This window comes from Haliotis cracherodii, unplaced genomic scaffold (assembly GCF_022045235.1).
Source record: "Haliotis cracherodii isolate W230 unplaced genomic scaffold, xgHalCrac1.p SCAF_11, whole genome shotgun sequence".
NCBI classification, from domain to species: Eukaryota; Metazoa; Mollusca; class Gastropoda; order Lepetellida; family Haliotidae; genus Haliotis; species Haliotis cracherodii.
The window spans coordinates 5,085,694-5,110,994 of NW_027266266.1; the positions used below are offsets into that span (position 1 = coordinate 5,085,694).

Genomic DNA, 25,301 nt, shown 5'->3' on the forward strand with positions numbered 1-25,301 from the left:
AGGGTTGTAGAGAAAATGCTATTTGGGAAAACCGACACCAAGTAGACCGCGTACTACAGGTCTATATTTCCATGATTATGATTCGCACCTTATTGTGCTAATTGGCTCAGGCTGACGGCTGTGGCTCTCGCTTCATTGATCTCGCCTGCCGCTTCCATGTCTTCGATAAACGGGGTTAGTTGTGTGGGATGCGGTGAAATCGAAGACACCGCCAACTCGTCGTCACAAATTACATGACAAACCGGGAGTGAAGCCTGCGAGCACTTACATATATATGGTGGTGACAAACCAAGAATCTTAATCAGGGCGAATCTGGGATTCGAACCACTATCATATATGTGGGACGCACTACCGCACAGTGGCTTGGGGTTGTCCGCACCCCAAAGCTGATATCATCATGTCTTTGTGTGAGGATGGGGTTGAAGACGCACATTGACAACTATGGTATTAGGGAGGCTACTCTTGTCAGCCTATCTCATAAGGATTTTATTGTTGAAAAGTCAGTTGGCCACCAGAGGAAAAGAGGCTTAGTTTAGACTTTCGTTCCCACTTTTTCCTGTATACCTACAACCTTTTCTTTTGCATAAAGAAGGTATCTGTAATTGAATAGGTTATTCGCCTAAAACTTGGGAATGGATTAGTTATAGAGTTTTCTATATTAGTAGTAAATGTCTGTATTTCTGTTTGTTTGTTAGTTTAACGCCGCACTGTAGGCCGTTGATGCTCTGGGGGTGACTCAGGCGTGGTCGGATGGGGGCGGGATCCGATTCCAGTATGTATTCCTACACCTGGAATGTTTATCAGTCTCGTCAGTTTTGTCTGTTTGGATATATGCAACTGTTTTTTGTTAAACTATTGTAGATAAAACATGTTTTACGTTGTCGAATTTAATTTTAAGCATTTGACTGTGTAATTGTTTCAGTTCAGTGAGGTATGAATCGAAAAACCGACGCATCAAACAAGGGTCAGCACTCTTCGATGACGTCACAATGTGGCCTGCATCACAGGGAACTGATGTTAATGTGATGACCAGGATCTGGAGTATTTGGACACGTTATGGCTCTTCAGAATAACAGACTTAAAATCAAGGCATTACGTGTATACATACACTAAAACATCCAGTGTTCTGTACATTATGTATTGCAGTTGTTCCTGAAAGAGGTAAACTTCCAACTACAACGTCAAACTAACCTGCTATTGAAATGGATATAAAATATGTCACGTGTAAATAATTCTCCATTGAATTCCTCAAGTAAAACCAATATAACAGTTAAGGGAATTAGCGATAGGCACTGACAAATCTCTGGCAACTGAAAATAACCCGAAAAGATCACAATGTCAGAAACAAGAATCCACCACATGAATAATTTAAACATAATGCATTAATTATCTACCCCTAACCAATCTCATGAAAATCAGATCTTAGTTCTCGCTACCGCTAAACAAAGATCTGAGGACATCCCATTAGGGGTCACGTCAGATCGACCTTTCATCCGACCAATCAGAGCGTCGCTTACCAGATCATGAATGTGACAGTCGGAATGTGATTTCTAATCATGCAGCCTCGAAAACGTTAAAACGGGGTATACCGAACGATAGTTACGGGCTTCACGGCTGTATCTATACAATCTAGACCATATATTAGCCATTCTAGAACTTTTTTTGTTCAGGTGTCAAATTTTTAAGCGAGAATTTGTCAAAATATGTTTCGAAGCGTAGTCGCCAATTCGAAATTAGTGCCGTAAAGCACGAGAAAGCTGCCTTCTGATTGGCTAATGTCGACAGTAATTCCATTGGTTGATCAGAGTTTGCGAAAGGTCGGTCTGACGTGACCAATAATGGGATGTCCTCAGATGTTTGTTTAGCGGCAGCGAGAACTAAGATCTGATTTTAATGAGATTGACCGGTAACTGAATAAAAACTGTCGAAACACATCCTTCAACAAGTGCACTCACTTCCTGTCCAGCCATTTTGTTGTGAAAAGCGCTTTCATACAACAAATTATACCTATATCAGTTGAGTGTATGGTATAGCTGACACGAAGACTCAATTCTCATGTCAGTTCATCATCACACAGACACGACAACTGATATCGATGTTAACTGTCTGTCATTCATTCCTTCATTCATTCCTTAATTCCTTCCTTCCTTCATTCATTCACAGGGAACGTAATGTTACAAATACCTACAAGACACTTAAATCCTTATAAGAAGAAAGTATAGCTGTCAAAATACTATACAAAATCAGAAATACGCGTATTTATGGGTTAAAATAAATTTATTGGTGAGTATGATGTGCATGCAAATATAAGATAAAAATAAGAAGCACAAATGACCAAAGTTATTGGGATGGGTAAAAATGCACGATAGATATTGTTCTAATCTGCTCAAAAGTAACCGTTCTGACACGCGTAACAGAGATGGATATTGGCGGTGAATATCGTTCTAGTCAAGTGAAGGAAACAATGCTGTGACACATCAAATACAGTCCTCGGTAACATATACATACTTTTCCAAACGGTTTTGACACATACATCAGTGATGGAGAGGTATTGATAACTTAAAAGTTAAGTTTGCAAAATGGAAGTAATTCAAAACCCATTTTGTTTGACTGATGTTGTTTCTTAGCAGTTGTTGCATATAAACCCATCACACCAGTTACAACGTATAAACCAAGAACGAAAATGGGTACCCGGATGTGCATCCCAGTTCCACTTTAAAATGGGTTGTAATAAAAACTAAGTGGAGAAAAATAAATAGAACCTGCAAATATAAAAAAGATGATATACAAAAATGTTACGCAAAATTGGTGACTTGCTAAATGTTGAACAAGACGCTCTCAATAAAATATATAAATTGTCAGCGCAAGATAATAACCCATTTAGATTATCAGCCCAAACAGATTCCATTTAAGCTTTTGGGAATTGAATTTGATGCAGACTCAGATGAAATGACTCAACTTAATTATCAAGAAAATCCGAAAAGATAAGAAGAGAAATGAACATCGGGGACAAATGTTGTACTGAAATCATTATTATTATTATCAAAACTTTCAAAAACAAATTCTTCAATTCCAAGCCGACCAGAACAACTAAAGTTCAAATATAAACAGATGCTATAAATTTATCTGGAAAGGAAAAAGTGGTAAAATTAAAAGAAACACTGTGCATTTAACACCTGGATATGGAGGTGTTAGTGTTCCAAATGTTAAACATATATTCAACAAAAACCTTACATGGATAGACAGAATATTCATAATACATGGCGGATTCATAATACACGGCTGAAATTATTGTACTTAATATTTTAAACAAATTTTAGCAAGATGTATTTAATAGGTGGTCATGCTATTTGGAAAAAAGCATGGTAATACAAAAAAACTAGGCAGAATTAATAAACCAGTCAATATGGTACAACAATAACATTACCGTGGATAATAAAACCACAACATAACATGATTTACATTATTGGGAAAAAAGGAAGTAAGATGTTTTACCAATCACTACGTAACACATGTTTTGTTAAAATTCAAGACCAAGACATGTGGGAAAAATAATGGGTAAGAAATATGAAGAAACTGAATGGATGAATGTTAATCTTAATTCACATAGATACACTACAAGGGTAAAAATGAGATGGTTTCAGCCGCCCCCCCCCCCCCAAAAAAAAATAAAAAAAATAAAATAAAATAAAATAAATAATAATAATAAACAATAAATAAAAAAATAAATAAAAAAATAAATAAATAAATAAAAATAAATGAATAAAAAAAAAAAATATTTTGAAAAAATAATTAAAAAATACAAAATATCATAACAGCAAATGTGTTCTTATACAAGATAAAAATATATCGACTCTCCATCCTGCACGTTTTGCAAAGGTACAGATGAAACAATAATAATCTATTATGTGAATGCAAATATGTTGAAAAAATATGGAAAGATATGTCAGTATGGCTATATACCGTTAGTGAAGGAAAAATAATGTTGACTCAGGAAAATATAATATTTGGCTTTAAAGGTAAACATAATAATCCTTTGAATACTACAGTTTGGAGAGGAAAACAATTTATATACAATATGAGTAGAAAAAAGAAAAGACAACTCTTAAGACAAATTCAAAGAGAAATTTCAGAATTCTATTCAATAACAGAAAAAAGATCCTTTGTAAACTGCAACCAAGTCAGTTTTGTTTCATATTGGTCATCTTTCCATACTCTGTTTGCAAATACAAAAGATGAGGACAGTTTCTCCAAACTGATTTTCTTGGGATTTTAGTGAAGTTTTCGTATTCTCGGTACATTTTTAAAAAATTATGTATAACATTTGAATATCTTCAAAAGTCCGGCTAAATAAATGTTATTAACATCATCTCTCAAAAAGAAAATCGACCAATATTCTAACAAACCTGCATGTGTATATAAACACTATTGGTATGTTGGTATGAATACCCTCTGATCTACATGAAAATGCTGATGGTGGTATGAATACTCTGCGATGTATATGACATAAGTACTGTATATGTACATATATACGGGAAATAAAAAAGAAGAAGAAGAAGTAAACCAAAAATAATATGAAAAAAAGAAGAAAAAGATTCCATTAGGCGTAAAGTGCAAAATAGCTGTGAAAATTATATCAATGGATCACTGAAGACCAGTGATGACACCAGGTGTTCGCGAAAGGGTCAGCATGTCCTGCCCCACCGGTTTCACCCACCATTCATACAGTTTGCGTGAAAAGAAAGTAATTATTGACGCTGCACAGCTGTAAACCTACTAGTAGTCGTAAGGCAATGAATTACAGCCAGTTGAATGAAAAGAAAACTCAATTAGTTAAACTGAAAATAACTTTTTCGGAATTGTCACTGATTTTAGCGTGAAGCGCTCACCTTGTCGCGAACACCTGGTATCATCACTATTTGATAGTGATATGTAAACACATGCTCATGACATAGTCGGAATCGTACAATGGACTCCGCTTTTAGCAGGGATTTCTATTTAAAATGGAAAGAGTTTTGTCGCTTTTATTTAACTGGCATTGATGAGATGATTTAATGGGAAGACACAATTCTTGGTGCTTTGTTTGTGGTGACGTTTCACGGTTACTTCTTACCCATCATCATGTGCATTCTTGAATGGACAAGAATTAGCCTTGAAACGCCCTAAGGGAAATAAAGGATTTCTTATCCATAAAAGGTTAGCTATCCTCAGCATAGTCTCTGTACCGCCAAGTAGATTCATCATGTTACATGCATGTTTACTGTGTATTCCACAGTTTCGTGGACTTTATAATGTTGCACCAAATATGCTCGTTTTGATTTACAATTCCTTCTCATCTATTACATTATGTCACACAAATTATGTTATTTGTATCGTTGACGACGTTTGGATCAGTATGTTGCATATTAGCGCGTAATGTTGTGGTTTCATATAAACTTTCCCTACAGTAATCGACCAAAGATCCGTCCAATTGATATTCGGGGTCGGGGGTTGATGTGTGTTTAGGGAGTGGGGTATCTGACTTGGTTTGGATATGTGACGTGGTCTGTTTATAACAACAGCAATAGGAGTAAAAAACAGCAACAATGACAACTGAGGCAAGAACAAAACAATTAATTAATATAGAAATTAAGCAAGATTAGATGGTAACACATGGGTGTTTTTATGATACAAAGCATAAATTCGCATACACGGGTTAAATAATCACAAACGTAAAGGGAACAATGTAGTTGGACCCAGTGTGACAACGGTAGCACTCAAGTATCGTAATTCCTATACTTTAACACAGACTTACGACTGTCGGTCTGTGAAACGGTACCTGGACGCACGAGCATGAAATGGCATCAGTGTTTTCCACTTGTGACAGTGAATTCGAATAACTTTTGTAGCCCCTAAATCGTGTTTCATGCGCATGGGGTATATTTAAACACTTAAATTCCACACAAATCCTCACAATGAGATATAAGAGTTGCTAGGTCCAGCAAATGTACCACCAAATCTCTGTCTCAAAGATTAACTACTATTGTTCATACAATTAAGCAAGGTCTTTCTATATTTTCAAAGAAAATGTTTGATACAAATAAATCAATACCATGTTAATTTTCGTAATTCTTTGCAATCTCAGAAAAGACACCAGTGCAATTCTGTTAAAATATTAGATTTTTCACCACTAGTGACAAAAAGACTCTCAACAAGACTGTCTGTCGAGACGGAGGACTTCATGCCGAGCAATATTCCAGCAGCTCTAGCCTTTGTCTACATTTGACAACTTTTGAAGAACAGTCGACTATACTGTTTCTATGGTGATTTAAGAAAGCGCCATACAACTCTTGCACAAGAGATGTGTAACCAGGGTTACAACATTCAAGGACCCAGAAAAACCTTCAAAACGTTTTATGGAGGACATTTCGTATCAGTATCACAAATTATGTCTGAATAAATTCCCTATTTTGACTTGTACCATATATACCTGTGTTTTTTAAGGTGAACAATTGACTTGCCCTTGCATGTGTTTGTTATGTATGCCCCTGGTGGGGCAGCTCACCTTTTCGCCAACACTATGTTTGTTTATTGTTTAACGCCGCACTCCAGTATTTCAGCTATATGCCGGCGGTAGAAATAATCGAATCTGGACCAAACAATCCAGTGATTGACATCATGAGCATCGATCTACAAATGAGGATACGATGATATACATGAACAAGGTCAGCGAGCCTGACCAGTCGATCCCGTTCGTCACCTCTAACGACAAGCATAGTCGCATCCTGAGATAAGAAATGGGTCACCTGATACAATCACTAATTGATAGTGATTCCTATTAAACTCGAAATCGTACAATGGACTTTGCTTTTAGCAGAGAATTCCTCTGAATATGGCGCATTTATTATGTGTACTTCATGCTTATTACACACAAATCACACTTTGTGTTGCACTCGCACGCAGGATATCTGCACAACAGTCTACGGTATATAAATGGTAGCATTCTGTTGACAACACGTTACACAATTGTATTTTCAACATTACATTGCATGCATAATTCTACAAAGATAATGAAGTTTCATTGATACGAACTGATAACATCTTCCAACAATCGTGTGTTATTTAACTTAAGATATCTTCAACATCAAACTAATTTTCCTACACAGTACATTATAGTTTGTAGCAGTTTGTGCCCACTGATTACGTTTTGGAAATAATCTTTCAGAAAATGAATATCATTTTTACTAGAATGTGAAGCTTATTCAGTGCTTTGAAATAAATATCTAAATGCTCAATATAATGTTATCCCTTAGCATAAAAATATTGAGGTATTGTCATCATGTAAATATATCAGCAGCTTTGTCACAATTATTGTATTTCACTTTTAAATGCCACTTTGCAATGCATAAATGACATACATGGCATTAACATCCATTGTTATTTATCATAATTTGGTATGGAATTTTTAATAGTGCAATCAACCTTATATATATGTAACTTTTCTTCAAATGCACTACTTTGTACAAACTATTGTGTATATGTGTTCATTGGGCCAATTGCCTGAAACCTCATGAATAATCTAATCACATACAGTACAATGTTGTGAAAGGTCTAATTCAAGTTAGTAGCTCACTCATTATAAAGCCTATTCCCACCTCTTATCACTTTGTCTGCTTCTGATAAGTCGAATGGGATGCATCGCATGTTTGGTTAACTTCACATGAAGGTTCAGTGTGATTTATCCCAAAGGATAAAAAGGTATATGTCAACTGGGGATGTATGGACATTTCAGGATACATATGCAAATATATAAGGTCAGGTAGGTACTACTTCATTGTTTACAAACAAATATGGTGTCGCCCTGGTCTATTGGTGGTCGAGTCATAATTGACGATCGGACAAATTACTGGAACAATTGTTATCGTTATCAACCGTGTCTGAAAAGGAGTAGATGAGGCCTTTCAACAGTGAAGGCAGCTTTGGATTATAAATCGTGAAGAAATTTGGCAAGGCAGATATAGCGGGATCAGTTTCCATATCTGTGCTTTACCCTTTATGGTTTCTCGCTGTTTGGGAAATCTGACTTCATTTTGTAATCCTGTTACAAAACGTTAAAACGCGAGCCAGACTAGAGTAGCTTCCCTTTTGTGACTCTGTCTGTTTAGTTCCCAAATTACAACGTTTATTCCCAATACAGCACATTGACTATCGCAAAACACTTTTGAGTGATAACCTCTATCTGTTAATAATAGTTGTTTTTGAGTGAGTCAGTGAGTATGGTTTTACGCCGCATTTAGCAATATTCCATCAATATCACGGCGGAGGACACCAGAAGTTGGTTTCGACAATGTTCTATGTTTCGAAAGTTACAATATAGATAGTCATATGTAACCACTTAAACTGTTATATTTTGGTAATATCATCTTGATAAGAAATTTTCAGAACTTATTGACACAATGTAAGGGGGCCCTTACTGTGAAGACTTCGTGCGAGGGTACTACTAGTATATGTGAAACTCATTCTTGCTTCCCAACGCCATAATATGTCTGCAAGAACGCCAACATCGGCGTAAAACCCAACTTACGCACTATTGTGATTCATGAACGTTCAACAGGATAGAGTATCACTGGTCGGCATTACATATGAAGGTCTTCTAGTGTTTCATACACGGGCCCACATACATCATCTTCCTCAGGTGTATTCTGGGAGATGTTGTGAACCATGTCTCTTCGCGCAGCAGGCAATCTGGTATAGTTGTCCATTTCAGTAGCATGGTTGGCCACGCCAGACAGTTCCTGATTTGGGGGTGTTCTTCGCTGCCCATACTTTATGCAATGACAGACGATCCTAAAAGTAAATATTGACATTACGTATAACTGCATCTCTAATGCATGCTTTCTGAACTGCCATGTTACTTTACCTTACGATATCCTTTCTGCCACCTTTTCTTCAATGGTACGCTATGTGAAGTAGGCGTATGCTATCCTTTGTAACTAGCAGATTTGAACTAAGGCACATGAGGGGGGTTATGTAATACAGGGATGGGTGGGATGAAGATTCAGCCTGATTGTGGTCACCGGTTTATAAGCACGATACCCATGCTCATATTAATTACCAGTTTGGTATAAGACTTCGGCGAATACTCAATATTTTGACTACACTGTGTAGCCGAGATACACTTTAGAGAAGAATACCTACCAGACAAGCGACGTCAGCACGATGGAGGCGACAGAGGCGATGATTGTGTACATGAAGTGAATTTGTGTTGAATCTGAAAATGTTAACCATGTTGTTAAATATACTAAATAATAGTGCGTATGACATTACATTCCTGAAGTTTATATATTTCAGCAGTAAGTAACTTGATTACGATTTAAATTAAATTATTCAAACCAAGTTTCTTTTGTTCATAGCAGTCGATAATTTGCTGCAGCATTTGCCATACAGCTGATCAAAACTGGCAGTATTCTGACATTACATATTGACAGTAGTCTGGCATGAGTGAGTGTGTTGGGTTTTACGCCGCTTTTAACAGTATTCCAGTTATATCACGGCGTGTCAGCTTAATGTGGGAGGAAAGCCCCAAGTGATGCAGGTCTCAGACGTTTACCACTTCGGTGAAACCCACGAGCACGGGTATGGTGCTGACAATCCTAGAAACATAATCGGGGCGAACCGGGATTCGAACCCACACTCATAGGTTTCTGGCGTGCCCAAGGGACGCAACTCTGCACAGCGAATCGCGTCGCCTTAGAGGACTGGGCCACCCGTGCCCCCTATTCTGGCATGACCAGGTTAGTTACATACTATATGTACTAACATTATTGTGACTGGCCATAGCAATTATATATTGTATGTACTGGTAGTGATGTGACATGATCATGGTAGACATAGATAACGTATGCTGACAGTATTCGGGCATTATAAGTAACTGTTCCACATTCAACCCACCTTTCACTACAAATAGGTCACATTGTTTCACGTCTACAGTTTCGTGTCTCTCTCGATTACACTGGGCGTAACACTCGTCTTCCTTCTGCCCCACACGACAACAGAGGGATCGTTGTCTCGTTACTTCTCCGTTCTCGGAACCATTACAAAGTCCCCATGGTTCCCACATCGCCCAGGTGCATTTGGAACAATTGTCATGTGTTGCCTCTGAAATGAAATTAGCTTTGATTTATTAAAAACAACCATGATGCGATGAAGATTTGATAAGAATATTATTATTGTCGCTTCTTCGTGTTCAGATATACTACCAAGTTAATTATAGTCAGATATACTTAAAGTACCCCACTGTTATCAATTACCCTTTTCTGTTATATAAGCGTTTGAGTCGCTGTGGGCCAAATATATTTTGTATCCCAGTTCACACTTCGCGATCAACAGAAACACATGGAAAGATAGAGAAGCATCCTACCATCAGAGCAGCAGGATCCAGAGTAGCCTCGTCCAGAGTCACAGATGCTGCTTGAGAAACTGCCGTTGTTGAAACAAACTTCATTGCAGCTCTCGGACTCAACTGTGTCATTCTCAGACAGGCTGCAGTCGTACAGGCAGTCCTTAACGGTTTGTCCTTCACAGCAGCAGGGTGACCGTGACCTTGTCCTTTGACCTCCTCCACATGTCTGGCTACAGCTGCTCCATGGCTGCCACGCGTTCCAGGAACAAAGGGGGCAAGTCCGAGTCCTGTCTAAATGGATGTTGTAATAATTGCAGTGAAAATATTTTTTTCAACGTTCTGTTCAATTTGCCAAGCTTAGGTGAAATTCATTTTTCTCTGTTCATCAGTTCTAAAAAAACATTTATTATAAAAACACTTATGTCACTATTGTGTTTCATACTTGAACCAGCCTAGGTCAGTCAATAGAACGCAAAGTCACCTAACTCTCTTCATCCGGCGAATGGATTACAGGAACTATATTTGCACTACGTGATATGAAACCGTTTGACACCAGCCACAGATATAGAGGTTATCACGCGAGCTGAATACATCGTGTTTATTCCTAATACAGGATAGTTACCACCCCCAAACACACAAGCGTGATAACCACTTTAACATATAATGTCATTCTTTAATTCTGTTCTTGAAAATCGCTTTCCCTCTCACAAACATTACCTAAACATTGCGAGTTTTCCTGGAATGCGCCAAATCCAAGTATTTTAATTTGTGGAAAAGATTTCAAGCTGCACAGATATCGCTACTGATCCCGCTGATGCCCTCGCAAAACTGTTTCGAAATTTATGTCTCCAAAGTTGCCAAAACCTATTAAATGTCTTAGCTACGTCACAGTTAGACACTGATTTTAAGTATATTAGACTGTTCATTTGATAATGATAGCAATTATCCCTGTAGTTTATCCAGATTCCCGATGGTTAATTCTGACTCGATTGCCGAATGACAAGGGCGACACCATGTTTGTTTATAAACAGTGAAAGTAGTCCCTACTTGAGCTTTGATATTTGCATCTCTATCCGCATATGACCCCAACAGATATCGTTTTTTATCCGTTGGCTTTATCCTGCCGAGACACCTACCCATTATATGATAAAATAAAGATATGACTCAATCCTGTTCTGTTGAGATTGTGTTCATGTCATACATCATGTCAAACCTTTATTAATTTTCAACATAAGTAGTAATAAGTGATATAACTGGAGTTAAAGTGCAATCATCATATTGCAGGCCAGAAGCAGATACTTCATAACATCACTGCTATTTAAATCATCACATTGGAGGTCAGTAGTAGATACCATCAGCATCACTGCTATTCAAATCATCATATTGCAGGCCAGTAGCAGATACCAAATTATTATAGCATCACTGCTATTCAAATCACCATACAGGAGGTCAGGAGTTGATACCAATAGCATCACTGCTATTCAAATCATACTGCAGGTCAGGAGTTGATACTAATAGAATCACTGCTATTCAAATCATCATACTGCAGGTCAGGAGTTGATACCAATAGCATCACTGCTATTCAAATCATCATATTGCGGGTCAGTAGCATATACCAATAGCATCACTGCTATTCAAATCATCATACTGCAGGTCAGGAGTTGATACAAATAGCATCACTGCTATTCAAATCATCACATTGCAGGCCAGTAGCAGATATGCCGTAACATCACTACTTTTCAAATCATGTTATCTCGGGCTAATAGGAGATACTTCACTCCATTACTACTATTCAAATCATTATAGTGCAGGCCAGTGGCAGATACCTCCTAACATCTCTACTGTTCAAATAATCATATTGGAGGATAGTTGCACATTTTATGCTCGCAGTGCGGGTGTTCACAGGCGTCGCGGGGAACGTTATGCACGAAACTGCATAGAGGAAGTGGACAGGTTTGATGGTGTTATTGTGATGATGGGGGAAGATATTCCCTACGCTAGTAGAACAGTCTTGGTGCAAGTTTTGGGTGAATTTAACGGCACAACGTTTCGGGGATGAGATTCTTCGGCCACACGTCCTTCCGATGATGCGGCAAGCTAACGTCATTTTCGAACAAGACAACATCCGACCCCACAGGGCAAGACTGACAACAGTTTTGTCCATGCATCACAAGATCCAGGTCCAGCCATGGCTCTCCTTGTCTCCAGATTTTAACCCAATCGAACATTTATGTGACGCACTGGATCAACGACTGCGAGCACGTCAGCAACAACCACAGAACCTCCGACACTTTGCAAAAGCACTGCAGACAGAGTGGGAGAACATTCCTCAGGCAACAATTCGGAATCTGATTGTTCCATGGGTACAACTATGCCAGTCAGTTTTATACTCTGATGGTGGCCATACAAGATATTGATTAATAGACCTTTACCTTGAACATGCAAAGCTCCATGTTCCATATGGAGCCTAGGTCAGTGACAATGATGTGTGTCAATTTTGAACAGTCGATCACCATTTGTCGATTATTTATTTGATGTATTAACTGTACATCTAAATTCACTTTTCCGTTTCTTTTTTTTTGCAGAGTATATAATTCTAACATGTTTGTGAAGGAGGATATCAAAAGGAGAAGGCTATAAACGAATTTGACAAAATGATGCTAGGTGGTGAAGTGAAGAAGGCTTAAGAAATGGAGCTAAATGTTATGACCATTTTTATCATTGAAATGGCTTTTCTGTCGCACTGTGTAATACAAATTATCTTTGTACTCTACCATGACAATAAAGATTTTGCAAGAGAAACATCTGTTTCTGTATTTTAGCCTTTTCACACAAAACACGTGCGTATGAATACATCGATAGCCTACATATTGATCCATAACAAATGGCTGCAGATCACCGATAAGAACTGCATACCGTATCGATAATTTAATCTGTTCAGTCATACTCCCGTTCATTTGGTAATAACCACGTTGTACCAGCAGCCTCTTCCCAGTAAATCTACAGGTTAATGTTGAACAACATCATAGATCGGGGTTGTCATCTTGCTTCGTGTGACACATATTGTCAGAGGCACGAATCGAGGCAATCTGTCACCCATACAATGGGCGATGGCATATTCGATTTCCAAGAAATGACAACAAGTTGCGATGAATTTATATTATAACACATGTCTTTGGGATCAGTTTGGAGGGTAACTTCTTTTTGAAAAACTTTTGTGTTTTGGACCCTTATTATGAAGTAGTCGAGAACATGTGCATTGTAATGTTTAACTCATATAATATTTGTTACATTTATAACTACCTATGACCCCTTTTCGGAATGTTCTAAGACAATCTCATTAAAATCAGATCTTAGTTTTCGCTACGGCTAAACAAAGATCTGAGGACATCCCATTAAGGGTCACGCAAGAACGACCTCGCGAATTTTGACCGTTCAATGAAATGACTGACAAGAAATAGACATTAGCCAATCAGAAGGCAGCTTTCTCGAGCTTTACGACACTAGTTTCAAACTGGCGACTACGCTTCGAAACATATTTTGACGTATTCTCGGTTAAACATTTTAAAACTGATAAAAAAAACACATTCTGGAATGGCTTACAGATGGCCTAGATTGTATGGATATAATCATAAAACCCGTAACTGTCGTTCCGAATACCCGCTGTTAAATATTTCGTTGCATAGGTTGCATGATCAGAAAACACATTCCGTCTGTTTCCTTTCATGGTAAATTGAGATAAACCTATTGTGTTTTTCAATTTGGCGTTGTCCTCTCACTAGAGAGTAGACAGCGATCGGACTACATCAAACTTCAAAACACAGTAGGTTCATCTCCTAAATGTCTCTTTCCTGGAAGGTTTCAGTTAAGTGTACAATTAGATCGTGATGATGAAGGATAAATCTCACTTACAAACCACTTACAGTATAATCATTACGTACCATTTACTAACAGTCGGGTAGCCTAGTGGTTAAGGCGTTCGCTCGTAACGCCAAAGGCCCGGGTTCGATTCCTGACATGGGTACAATGTGTGAAGCCGATTTCTGGTGTCTCCCGCCGTGATATTGCTGGAATATTGCTAAAAGTGGCGTAAAACCTCACTCACTCACTCACTCACTACTGACAGTCCAAGGGAATCCCTAGATATTACCATTCTTGGTGCACAAATTGGTGCAGACCCTCACTTCAGTGCTGTTCCCCCGGAAGTTGCAGTCCTCAGTACAGTTATTCCCTTTCACCGACGTTTGACAGCAGCGCCATCTTTTCCTGGTTCGCGTTCCACAGCCACAGCCTGTGCTACAGCCTCCCCATGACAACCAGTTGACCCACGTGCAGTGTCGGGCACAGTCACCAAATGCAGTTGTCTCGCCTGGTAAACATATAAATGCGAAGTTCGTTATGTCAACCTAATATCTTCCATAACAAGGATAATCCTACTTACACTTGTTGCTGCTCAACCTACCATTGTCCAAGCCCTGGTTATGTTATTTACCCAACAGTGAGTGAGTGAGTGAGTATGTTTTTACGCCGCTTTTAGCAATATTCCAGCAATATCACGGCGGGGGACACCAGAAATGGGCTTCACACATTGTACCCATGTCGGGAATCGAACCCGGGTCTTCGGCGTGACGAGCGAAAGCTTTAACCACTAGGCTACCCGACCGCCCCATTTACCCAACAGAGTGGAAACAAAAGCAGTGTGCGATACACCCATCTTCCTATGAATACAATGTTGTTAAATAATACACACATGGTATCTTTGGGGTTTTTTTTACGCCGCACTCAGCAATATTCCAGCTATATGACGGCGGTCTGTAAATAATCGAGTCTGGACCAGACAATCCAGTGATTAATATCATGAGCATCGATCCACGCAATTGGGATCGATGACATGATCACCCGATCCCGTTAGTCGCCTTTTACGACAAGCATAGTCACCTTTAACGGCAAGCATGGGTTGCTGAAGATCTATTCTACCCCGGAATCTTCACGGGTTGTATCTTTGGGGGATTTGGTTGTTGACTTTAGTGAGTAACGTATTACAACATTACAACTAACCCATATGTTTTTAACAGAATAAGACCGCCTCCGTGGTCCTGTGGTAGAGCGTCCGCCCGGAGAGCGGAAGGTCCAGGGTTCGATCCCGGGCCGCGTCATACAAAAAGACGTTAAAAGATAGTACTTGTTGTTACCCTGTCTGGCGCTCGGCATTAAAGGGCTAAAACAAGGACTGGTCGGCTCGGAGTCAGTATACTGTGTCTGAGTGGGGTATTCATGTTAAACTGCGGCATGGTATCTCAGTGAGCTAGCACTATAAATCGGCATCAGTCCGGACTAGTACAAGCAGCCACACACACACATACACGTGCATGCACGTCGCTATATAAGTGCAATAATCTTGGACGCGACGTTAAACCCAATTTCACCTCACCTTTAACAGAATAGCGTCGCAGATAACTTGCATTCTGGCACCTGTATGGTCAATTGAGGCTTAACTGGCTTGTTTGTTTGTTTATGTATTTGTTTGTTTGTGTGTTGTTTAAACTGGTGACGTCAGCCGGAAGTCCGTCATGTTTTGTCTTGCCATGAACATGATAAAGCATGGCCACAATACTGACGCTGCATTCTTGTTTTCTCGCGACTCAGGGTTGGCTGGACCAAAGAACTGGCAAAGTTCTATGCGAACATTTGTGATAAATATAAAATAACTTTTGTCGTTGTAGTAATGACGAAATCTAGGCATCTTCGCGGGTCGCATTAATAATGTTAATGACGTTTTGATAAGCCACTTGCTTGGTATTCTGCGATTGTTTACGTAGTATCTCAACCTTTCATAGAGGAACAGAATCATGTCTTGAATAAAGACACAGTTTATACCCACAGAAGTATAAAGTCAGTGTTAGCAAAAGTTTAAATACGACCCCTTTGAGGGCAGTCTTAGTGTATCGGTCAAACTAATTCTTTTGCAGTTGTCTCTGCATAATTAATACACGCGATAAAACAGAATCATGGACCCAATTCAAGTAAATATTAAACGCCAACACCTGAGATTGTCCGTCGAGACAGATTTCACTTGGACTAAAGGCCATAACAGCGGTGACAAGTTAATCAGTGGATCACTGAAAACCAGTGATGACACCAGGTGTTCGCGAAAAATGTAAGCATGTCCTGCCCTACCGGAAGCATCCGCCACTCACGCAATTTGCATAAAAAGGTATGTGTTTGTTGCCTGACATCAGACTTTTTGTAATGGAATCGTGAACGATTTCTTTTCATGATGCTGTTCACATATTTTTGTATCTGTGTTCTGCGTGAACTTCTGCGAAACTTCAGTTAGAACTGTTCACATGTGCAATCTTCAAATGGAATGTAAAACATTATCATGATTGGATCATATTTTGGACATTCAAGACTAACTCGGGGGCACGGGTGGCCCAGTCGTCTGAGGTGCCGCGATTCGCTGTGCAGGGTAGAGTCCCTTGGGCACGCCAGGAATCTATGATTTTGGGTTCGAATCCCGGTTCGCCCCGATTATATTTCTAAGTTTGTCAGCACCATACCCGTGCTCGTGGGTTTCACCGAAGTGGTACACTTCTGAGACCTGCATCACTTCTGGCTTTCCTCCCACATTAAGCTGACACGCCGCGGTAGAAATGGAATACTATTAAAAGCGGCGTTAACCTCAACTCACTCACTCACTCACTCAAGACTAGCTCAATATTCTAACATTATGGTATGAGTGAGTTGGGTCTGACGCTGTATGGGATAGGATGAGTATGGCCCACGATCTTGGATATGAAACCGGAATTTGAACCATGCACGATATGAGGTTTCCTCTGCACAAGGAAATGCGGAGACTCAGACGACTGGGACAATCATTCCTCGCCACATTCACATGAAGAAATTAATGACATATCATTGACATAACAATGATATAAAATTGACATTTTATCCCATACCAGCACGCGAATGAGATGTTTGGCAAACCCAGTGACAAAACAAATATTAATACAATACACATGCCTCGTTCACAACAAACTCCATATCTGAGAGGAGGACAGTGACAGTAGCCATCGATGAAGCTTCCACCATTAGGGCAGTGTGTCTCACAATATTCCGTCTCCACGGACGCGTTTGGTCGGTGACATTTACCGATACAGTCTGGAATATGAACTCCACAACACATCTTTCGTGTTCTGGTTCTCAGCCCAGCACATGTTCTGGTACAGGAGCTCCACAAACCCCAGGACTCCCACTCACAGGCCTGAAGACCGGGTTCACACACACAGTCCACCACCAGGGGCAGCACCACGGCGACGTACACCCTCAGGCGAGTCATGTCAGCAGTGTGACTGAACCCAGTATCCTGTGATGGCAACACTTTCCTGAAAAATAGGAAAACAGTGTTATCTCATTGTTTATTCAAATGCGATTGCCGTCGCTGCATGACTGATGCGTGATGTTTGTGTTTATGGCCTTCTGCAGATAAAATGAGTATAATTGAATAATTGGTTAAACAAAACTATTTAAAAACTCTGTTTGATCATACTTTTTATAATATCGCAATCAGATATTACATTTTATTCTCAAAGGTAAAAGAGTGTGAGTGAGTTAATATTTTAAGTCACGTCAGCAATATTTCAGCCATTTGGTGACTAGACAAGATAATGCGTTTGATGTTATAAGGCGTACCGTCAAAGGAAGTAAAACAAGAAAACAGCGTTATCATTAACCCGACGTAAAGAGAACAAAATTTCGTTCTAATTCGTCCCTCAAACGAAGTTCAGCTGTTTCTGAGAAAACTTGCCCCTATTGCAAAATAACATGGATCGAAGGCCGTAACTCAGTAAACAATTAATTGACGGGACCAATTTTGGAACTCAGTCTTGACAAGTATCTCTTGATAAAACACAAGTTCAAAATCACGGAGCAAGGGCAATAACCCTGTACAAATTTAATTTACGACTGCTGTCAAGTTTGGCCGATAATTAAGACATACAAAATTATATTGCGATTAAAAACGTGGTAGCCATAAAAATACTGGCAATGATGTATAGGATAAAGCACGCCTCCGAGGTTTGGGTTGAAAATATTTAAAAAAACGCCAGTGAGGGAAAGCTTTCCCCGAGGTCAAGGTTTTACTTTTCCAACCAAAACCGAGGAGGCGTGTTTTATCCAACTTATGAACCGACTAAATGCAAGAAAAACACAGAAAAAAAGAAAACATCGAAATACCTTACAGTGAAACAATACAGTGTATCGCAGTATAAAAGGAATTTGATCAAAGCGTGCTAGAGAAAAACCACGTGCAGCATGGACTAGCTGGAGTCATGACATGATGAACTTGACAACTTCTGATCACCTGCCCTGGTAGCTCAGTGGTAAACAGCGGTTACAAAACTTAACACGATATGAGTTTTCAGGTTTGATTCAAGTCATGGAATTTTTCACATTTAACAACTTTGGCTTTTAACCAATCATCAATCACAATTGTGTTCACATCAAGAATAAAGTTAACAAAACGTTAATTTGAAACCTAGGTATTTCAATTGAAATGTATTCATCAGGTCACGTGAATTACTCCGGAACGCTTTTTTGCATTGTTGGTATTGCCTTCCTTGTAAGGTTATCAACATTTAGAAGAACTTTCTGTTACTGTTGTGTGACGTCATCAGAGGTTTATAAGTGGTCTTATGTGCCCTCTCGGGGTCAATGGTTTTACGATATATATTCTTCAACCCCTATCGAGGAATCGGCCTCTTTAACCTTAGTTACTGATTTCTTCGTCCAAATTAAAACGCATTCAATTTATACAAAACAATATTAAAATTTGTGAATAAATTCAAGTTTTTAAAAAAAATAATAAACAATTAAAAGAATGTTTGTATTTCTAAAAAGATCCATCAATGAAGATGCTTTGAAAACATTATCACTTGTGTTGGCAAAATCAACAGTCAAGCAGGACATTTTTGACCGTGATTCGTTCATCACAAGGGATACAAAATTGAGGATAATAACCTTTCAATAAATAATCATGTAAAATCGTCCTCTTTACATCTGGACTGGACCCAGGAAGAGCCTGGATAGAATAGCTCTTCACCAACCCATGCTTGCCGTAAAAGTGAGTGAGTGAGTTGGGCTTAACGCCGCTTTTAACAATATTCCAGTTATATCGCGGCGTGTCAGCTTAATGTGGGAGGAAAGCCCGAAGTGATGCAGGTCTCCGACGTTAGCCACTTAGCTGGAATATTGCTGAGTGCGGCGTTAAACAACAAAACAACCAACCAACATCTGGACTGACAGCCTAAGTAGGAGTAACAAGGTAAAAGACGATGAATATTTTGCACTTTTCAATAAATTCCACTCAACCGGATGTCGCGTTTTCTGCAATGAAATAAAGAATATTCGGTAGAAACTGCTTTAAATGTTCTCTAAAAGAAGGCAGATATCCAATCCCATACCATTGCAAGTCCAAGAAGTCTTTGGAAGTGCAGGGTTAAGATAAAGCGATACGGCCCTTTCCTTCTCTGCCAAAATCTCTACCAGGTGTTCGCGAAAAGGTGAGCGTATCTTGCCCCACCGATGACACCCGTCACAAACACATGCAAAGGCAAATTAATTGTTCACCTGGAAAAACACGGGAACATATGGCACAAGTCAATCACGCCAAGTGAAAATGATAGATGACGTGCCATGGGAACGATCGCAACCTGACGTCGCACTTCAAAGAAACGTCCACGGGAACACTATATGACACTTATGGCAACAGAATACCCACGTCAGAGACCGTTCCCAGGTAGTGGCCACCAACCCCTGATAATCCCTCGCCAAGACATATGGATTCGAAATATTGTAAAATATTAGTATGAAGATTATCATGCACGTTCTAATGGCTGACATTTAGCCAAAATCTTAAAATCTAAATTTGAGCAAGAGCAATTGTTGGCGACGTCATAAATACAACTTGCTTTTCGCTGTTCTGTAACCAGGACATATACTCTTTCAATAAAGAAACGCAAAGCCAGATTTGTGTGAGGTAGGAAAATGCATCTTTACGAGGAACCGTACAAAGTATTGAGCCAAAATGTTGTGGAGAGAACACTTGGTGATTGTAGTCATCTCAGTTATGGGAACATAGGAAAAGTCCAGGGTGAAGGCCAGCTACCATCAATAACGCTTATGTTCCCCGTTGGGATCGATAGCGCCCTGACGTCTCCTGGAAGAGACGTGTATGAGAATCACATCCTGGTGATGGTAGCCCACTCGGCCTGCGACGCAAAAGCCAACTGCTGCAACGTCTGGTTCTATCCAATTCATCCCACAGGTGCTCTGTTGGGTTCAAATCCGGGGATCTGGAGGGCCAGGGGAGAACATCAACGTTGTTGTTGTGTAGACAGTCTCCTGTGCTCCGTGCTGTATGAGGTCGGGCGGTGTCCTTCTGGAATACAAGGTTGCCGTGGCTGCAATTGGAAGGACGTGTGGTAGGAGACTTTTTCGTTGCTGTGTCGTTGAGTCGTAAGATTACCCTAGATATGGATTAAACCTGTCCCGCCATGATGAGAGATATCCGCTTACATCATAACGCTACCTCTTCAAAACCTGTCCACTTCCTGTATGCAGTTTCCGGCGTAACGTTCTCCCTGAAGTCTGTAGACCCGTGCTCTTCCATCCCCTCGACGGAGGAGAAATCGTGTATCGTCCCTGAACCAGACATCTCTCCATCGAAGTTGAGGCCATACCCTCTGTTGACGACATCAATGCAGTCGTTGTTGACGATATTGTCGATTCAATATGACGCATCGAACAGGACGTCTCGCTCGTAGACCTGCTGCTCCATACGGTTTCTTACGGACTGCTCGGATATTTTGCGCAGTCCGGGTATTTGGAATGTGGTTGAAGTGGTTGTGGTCTTTCTTCACGTAGGTGGCGCAGTCGGATGTAGCGATCCTGGACGGGGGTGGTTACTCTTGGTCCTCCCGACCTTGGCCGATCACGTGTTAACCCATGCTTTTAAAACCGATCCCATAGCCTTGTGATGGTGCTGGGCGTTATATTGAAAACCATGGCTACAGCTGATCGTGTTTCCCCTGCCTGCAAGCGGCCTATGGCGTTGTTTCGTTGCACTTTTGTTAATCTTGGCATGTTGTTGAACTGTCACTGTTCGATCGACGCCGATGCAAGGCAATAAAAAAACCCTGCACTTTAATACCGTTCATAGTGAGCTGCACGTGCAGTACGTGCAGCTCCAAGGCCCTTTTGTTAATACACTGGGTGCGGTATTTTACGTGGGTCGTTAACGTTGTTCATACTTTCAACCATGGGCTTCTAGAGCCAACCTCAAGAGTTTACATGCGTGTCTTTATCTAATTTGCACTCAAATCAGAGTAAGGGTTAGCAGCAGTAAATATATGTCAGATTATGCATAATTCAACACGTGCTTTTACTGCATTCTGATAACTTCTTTCAGTGGCATTCTAATAGTTTATCTAAAAATGACGTTCATAGACAGAGAAAGAATCAAAGCTGGCTACGCTAATGATACCAATACCAAAGCAAGCTTCATTATTGATATTTTGATGGCCCAGTCGTCTAAGGCGCCGCGATTCGCTGTGCAGAGTTGCCCTCCGTTGGGCACGCCAGAAACCTGTGATTGTGGGTTCGAATCTCGGTTCGCCCCGATTATGTTTCTAGTTTTGTCAGCATACCCGTGCTAATGGGTTTCACCGAAGTGGTAAACGTCTGACACCTGCATCACTTCGGGCTTTCCTCCCACATTAAGCTGACACGCTGCGATATAACTGGAATATTGTTAAAAGTGGCATTAAATCCAACTCACTCACTCACTTCATTATGTTTCGAATGCTCATAGCAACACCAAAAAAACACAGGCATTTTCTTTATGCGCCATTACGAGTTCTTTATGCTATTTTACAAACAAGTGCTTAAATAATATTTTCTAAAGAAAAAAAATCGTGAAAGAACTGTTTGCTCTTTTTTTCCAGTTTGAGCTAGAATTCATCCGTTCATCAATCCACCTGTACGTCCGTCCGTTAGCAATGAACAGCAGCTTATTCTATTCCATCACTGCAGTGCACATATCACTCTTTAACAACATACTGCATATGTCCCTTAGAACAAGAAGGGATCTAAAAGTGATCGATAACAGAGCAAAGTTGCAGATGACACAGATGAATAACACATTGTTCACACCGTCCATGTCTGCTTTGAAACTATTTCTTGTTTTGAGACATTCCAAGAATGTGTACTATAAGACCGTATCTTTAATACAGTATTGGTGGAGGGATAGCCAAGTGGTTAAAGCTTCACGCCGAAGGCCTGTGTTCGATTCCCCACACAGGTACCATGTGTCAAGCCAGTTTCCAATGCTGTTATTTTACCAGGGTATTGCTAAAATCTGCAATATGGTTTTCAATATAATGACTTGCTTCATCATTAAGTATTGGATGTCTTATAATCCCTATTGGTGTTGTACTTAACAGTCGCATCACATTGCTTCATACCAGAAACATACATCTCGTGTCATTATCGACTAGCTATATGCTTCGAAGCTGGATCATGAAGTTCGGAACAGCGAGGATCTGTTGTAACCAAACCTCTCGTTGATATTGATATAGCATGAAAACAAACAAACCCTCATCCTACGTCTCCAAAACCTCTTCATCCTTTCTGAGTCTTCTGTCCAACCCTTCCCTCCTCACCTGGCACCACTATGACACCAATAAGACACCAATCAGAAATAAATAAGACACCACTAAGACACCAATAAGACACCAATAAGAGACCAATCAAAAATAAATATGACACCAATAAGACACCAATAAGACACCAATCAGAAATAAATAAGACACCACTAAGACACCACTGAGACACCAATAAGAGACAAATCAGAAATAAATAAGACACCACTAAGACACCACTGAGACACCAATCAGAAATAAATAAGACACCACTAAGACACCACTGAGACACCAATAAGAAACCGATCAGAAATAAATAAGACACCACTAAGACACCAATAAGATACCAATAAGAAATAAATAAGACACCACTAAGACACCTATAAGACGCCGATACGACACCAATAAGACACCAATAGAACGCCAATAAGACACCAAAAGGAAATAAATAATACCCGCTAATACACCAATAAGACACCAATAAGAAGCATAGGTTTGTCAAAGCCAGCTAAATAGTGAATGCAGCATTGGTTTATTTATTAGAATATGTAAATTTTACATATTTATGAATCTGATACATTTGTCGCAAGGATTGACCTTTCGTGTAAAACTGTGGTCGTCTGGTTGAAGGATACAGTTATTCCTGAGCGGTGATGCAGTTTCTTGAATGTGATTACTTTAATACACCACTTAGACGTTTTATCACGGAACTGTAATGCTCGCCAGCAATAAGCCACGCCATTTATGAAGTATGAATACAGGTTATCAATACTATTTCTATACTGCTGTAACTTCCCTGTCACTGGAAATATGGACCGGAATATAAACAATGCCTTTTATTCGTAAATGTCAATTGTTTAAATCCTCTCCTTTATACGCATCGTGTAACGTTCACTGTAACACGTTGCTGAATAGCCTTGTTAGTACCGAGATGTTCTTTTCATCATATATTGTGTTTTTATTTCCTTCTTTAAATTTAGTAGCTTATGAGTGTTTCATGGTTTCATGTTTTTTCGTTTTGACAATGTCTGTCAGATTCATCACACATGCATTGAATCCCCATACATCCACGAAGACCCCTTCTAAACAGTGCATGCTCTGAGACGATAATTTGGTTGTACATTTGTTGCATATACCATAATAAAACAGTGAGTACCCGTGAAGATCTGGGTTAGAATTGGTGTTCAACTTGTCGAAAGGAGCGACTACAGGCTCCCTGACTTGGTTGATACAGGTCATTGTATGCCAGTTGCATAGATCGATGCTCATGATGTCAATCACTGGAATTACAGACCGCCATCATATAAATTGAATAATACTGAGTGCGACGTTAACCAAGCAACCTACTAATGTATATATATAACAATAATCGGGTGACCGGACTCGGATTATGAAAATGCACACATAGGTCCACACAGTTACAGGAAGTGGGGTGAAATGGCGTTTAACGTTGCATTTATGATTATTTCACTTATTTAGCGATGTTTTCCTGTGTTTATGTTGTTTAACGCCACAATCAGCAATCTTAATCTTGCAGCTATATGACGGTCGTCTGAAAATAATCGAGTCTGGACCAAACAATCCAGTTATTGGCACCATGAGCATCGACCCATGCAATTGGATACGATGACATGCATCAACTAAGTCAGCGAGCCCGACCAACCGATCCCGTTAGTCGCCTCTTTCGACAAGCATGGGTCGAAGACCTTTGCACATGTGTATGTATGTATGTATGTATGTATGTATGTATGTATGTATGTATGTATGTGTGTGTGTGTGTGTGTGTGTGTGTGTGTGTGTGTGTGTGTGTGTGTGTGTGTGTGTGTGTGTGTGTGTGTGTCTGTGTGTGTGTGTGTGTGTGTGTGTGTGTGTGTGTGTGTGTGTGTATGTGTGTCTGTGTGTCTGTGTCTGTGTCTACTAGTCCGGACTTATAAAGGTTTTATAGTTCTAGCTCATTGTGATACGTTGCCGCAGTTTAACATGGATCCCCAACTCAGACACATATTTTGATTCCGAGAAGGCCAGTCCGTGTTGAATGTCATTGATGTCGAGCGCCAGGCTACAACTAGTAGCATTAACGTTTGTTTGGTATGACGCGGACGGGATCAAACCACGGACCTTCCACTCTCCGGACAGACAATCTATGCATTAGACCACGGAGGCGGCCTCAAGCATGTATAGACGAGTACAGACGTGACATTTGCCTATGATGTGATTAGAAT

The 25,301-nt window shown here is 39.9% G+C and overlaps 1 protein-coding gene across 1 annotated transcript; it reads right to left on the reverse strand.

Moving 5' to 3' along the window:
- Positions 1 to 8,615: 8,615 nt before the first annotated feature.
- Positions 8,616 to 17,720, reverse strand: LOC139455270 (semaphorin-5A-like). The gene is made up of 6 exons (XM_071236821.1): positions 17,405 to 17,720; positions 14,532 to 14,750; positions 10,400 to 10,672; positions 9,931 to 10,137; positions 9,178 to 9,250; positions 8,616 to 8,826 (listed from the first exon to the last, which is right to left on the reverse strand). The coding sequence occupies exons 1-6, from the start codon at positions 17,718 to 17,720 to the stop codon at positions 8,616 to 8,618; spliced, it is 1,299 nt and encodes a 432-aa protein (XP_071092922.1).
- Positions 17,721 to 25,301: the final 7,581 nt, after the last annotated feature.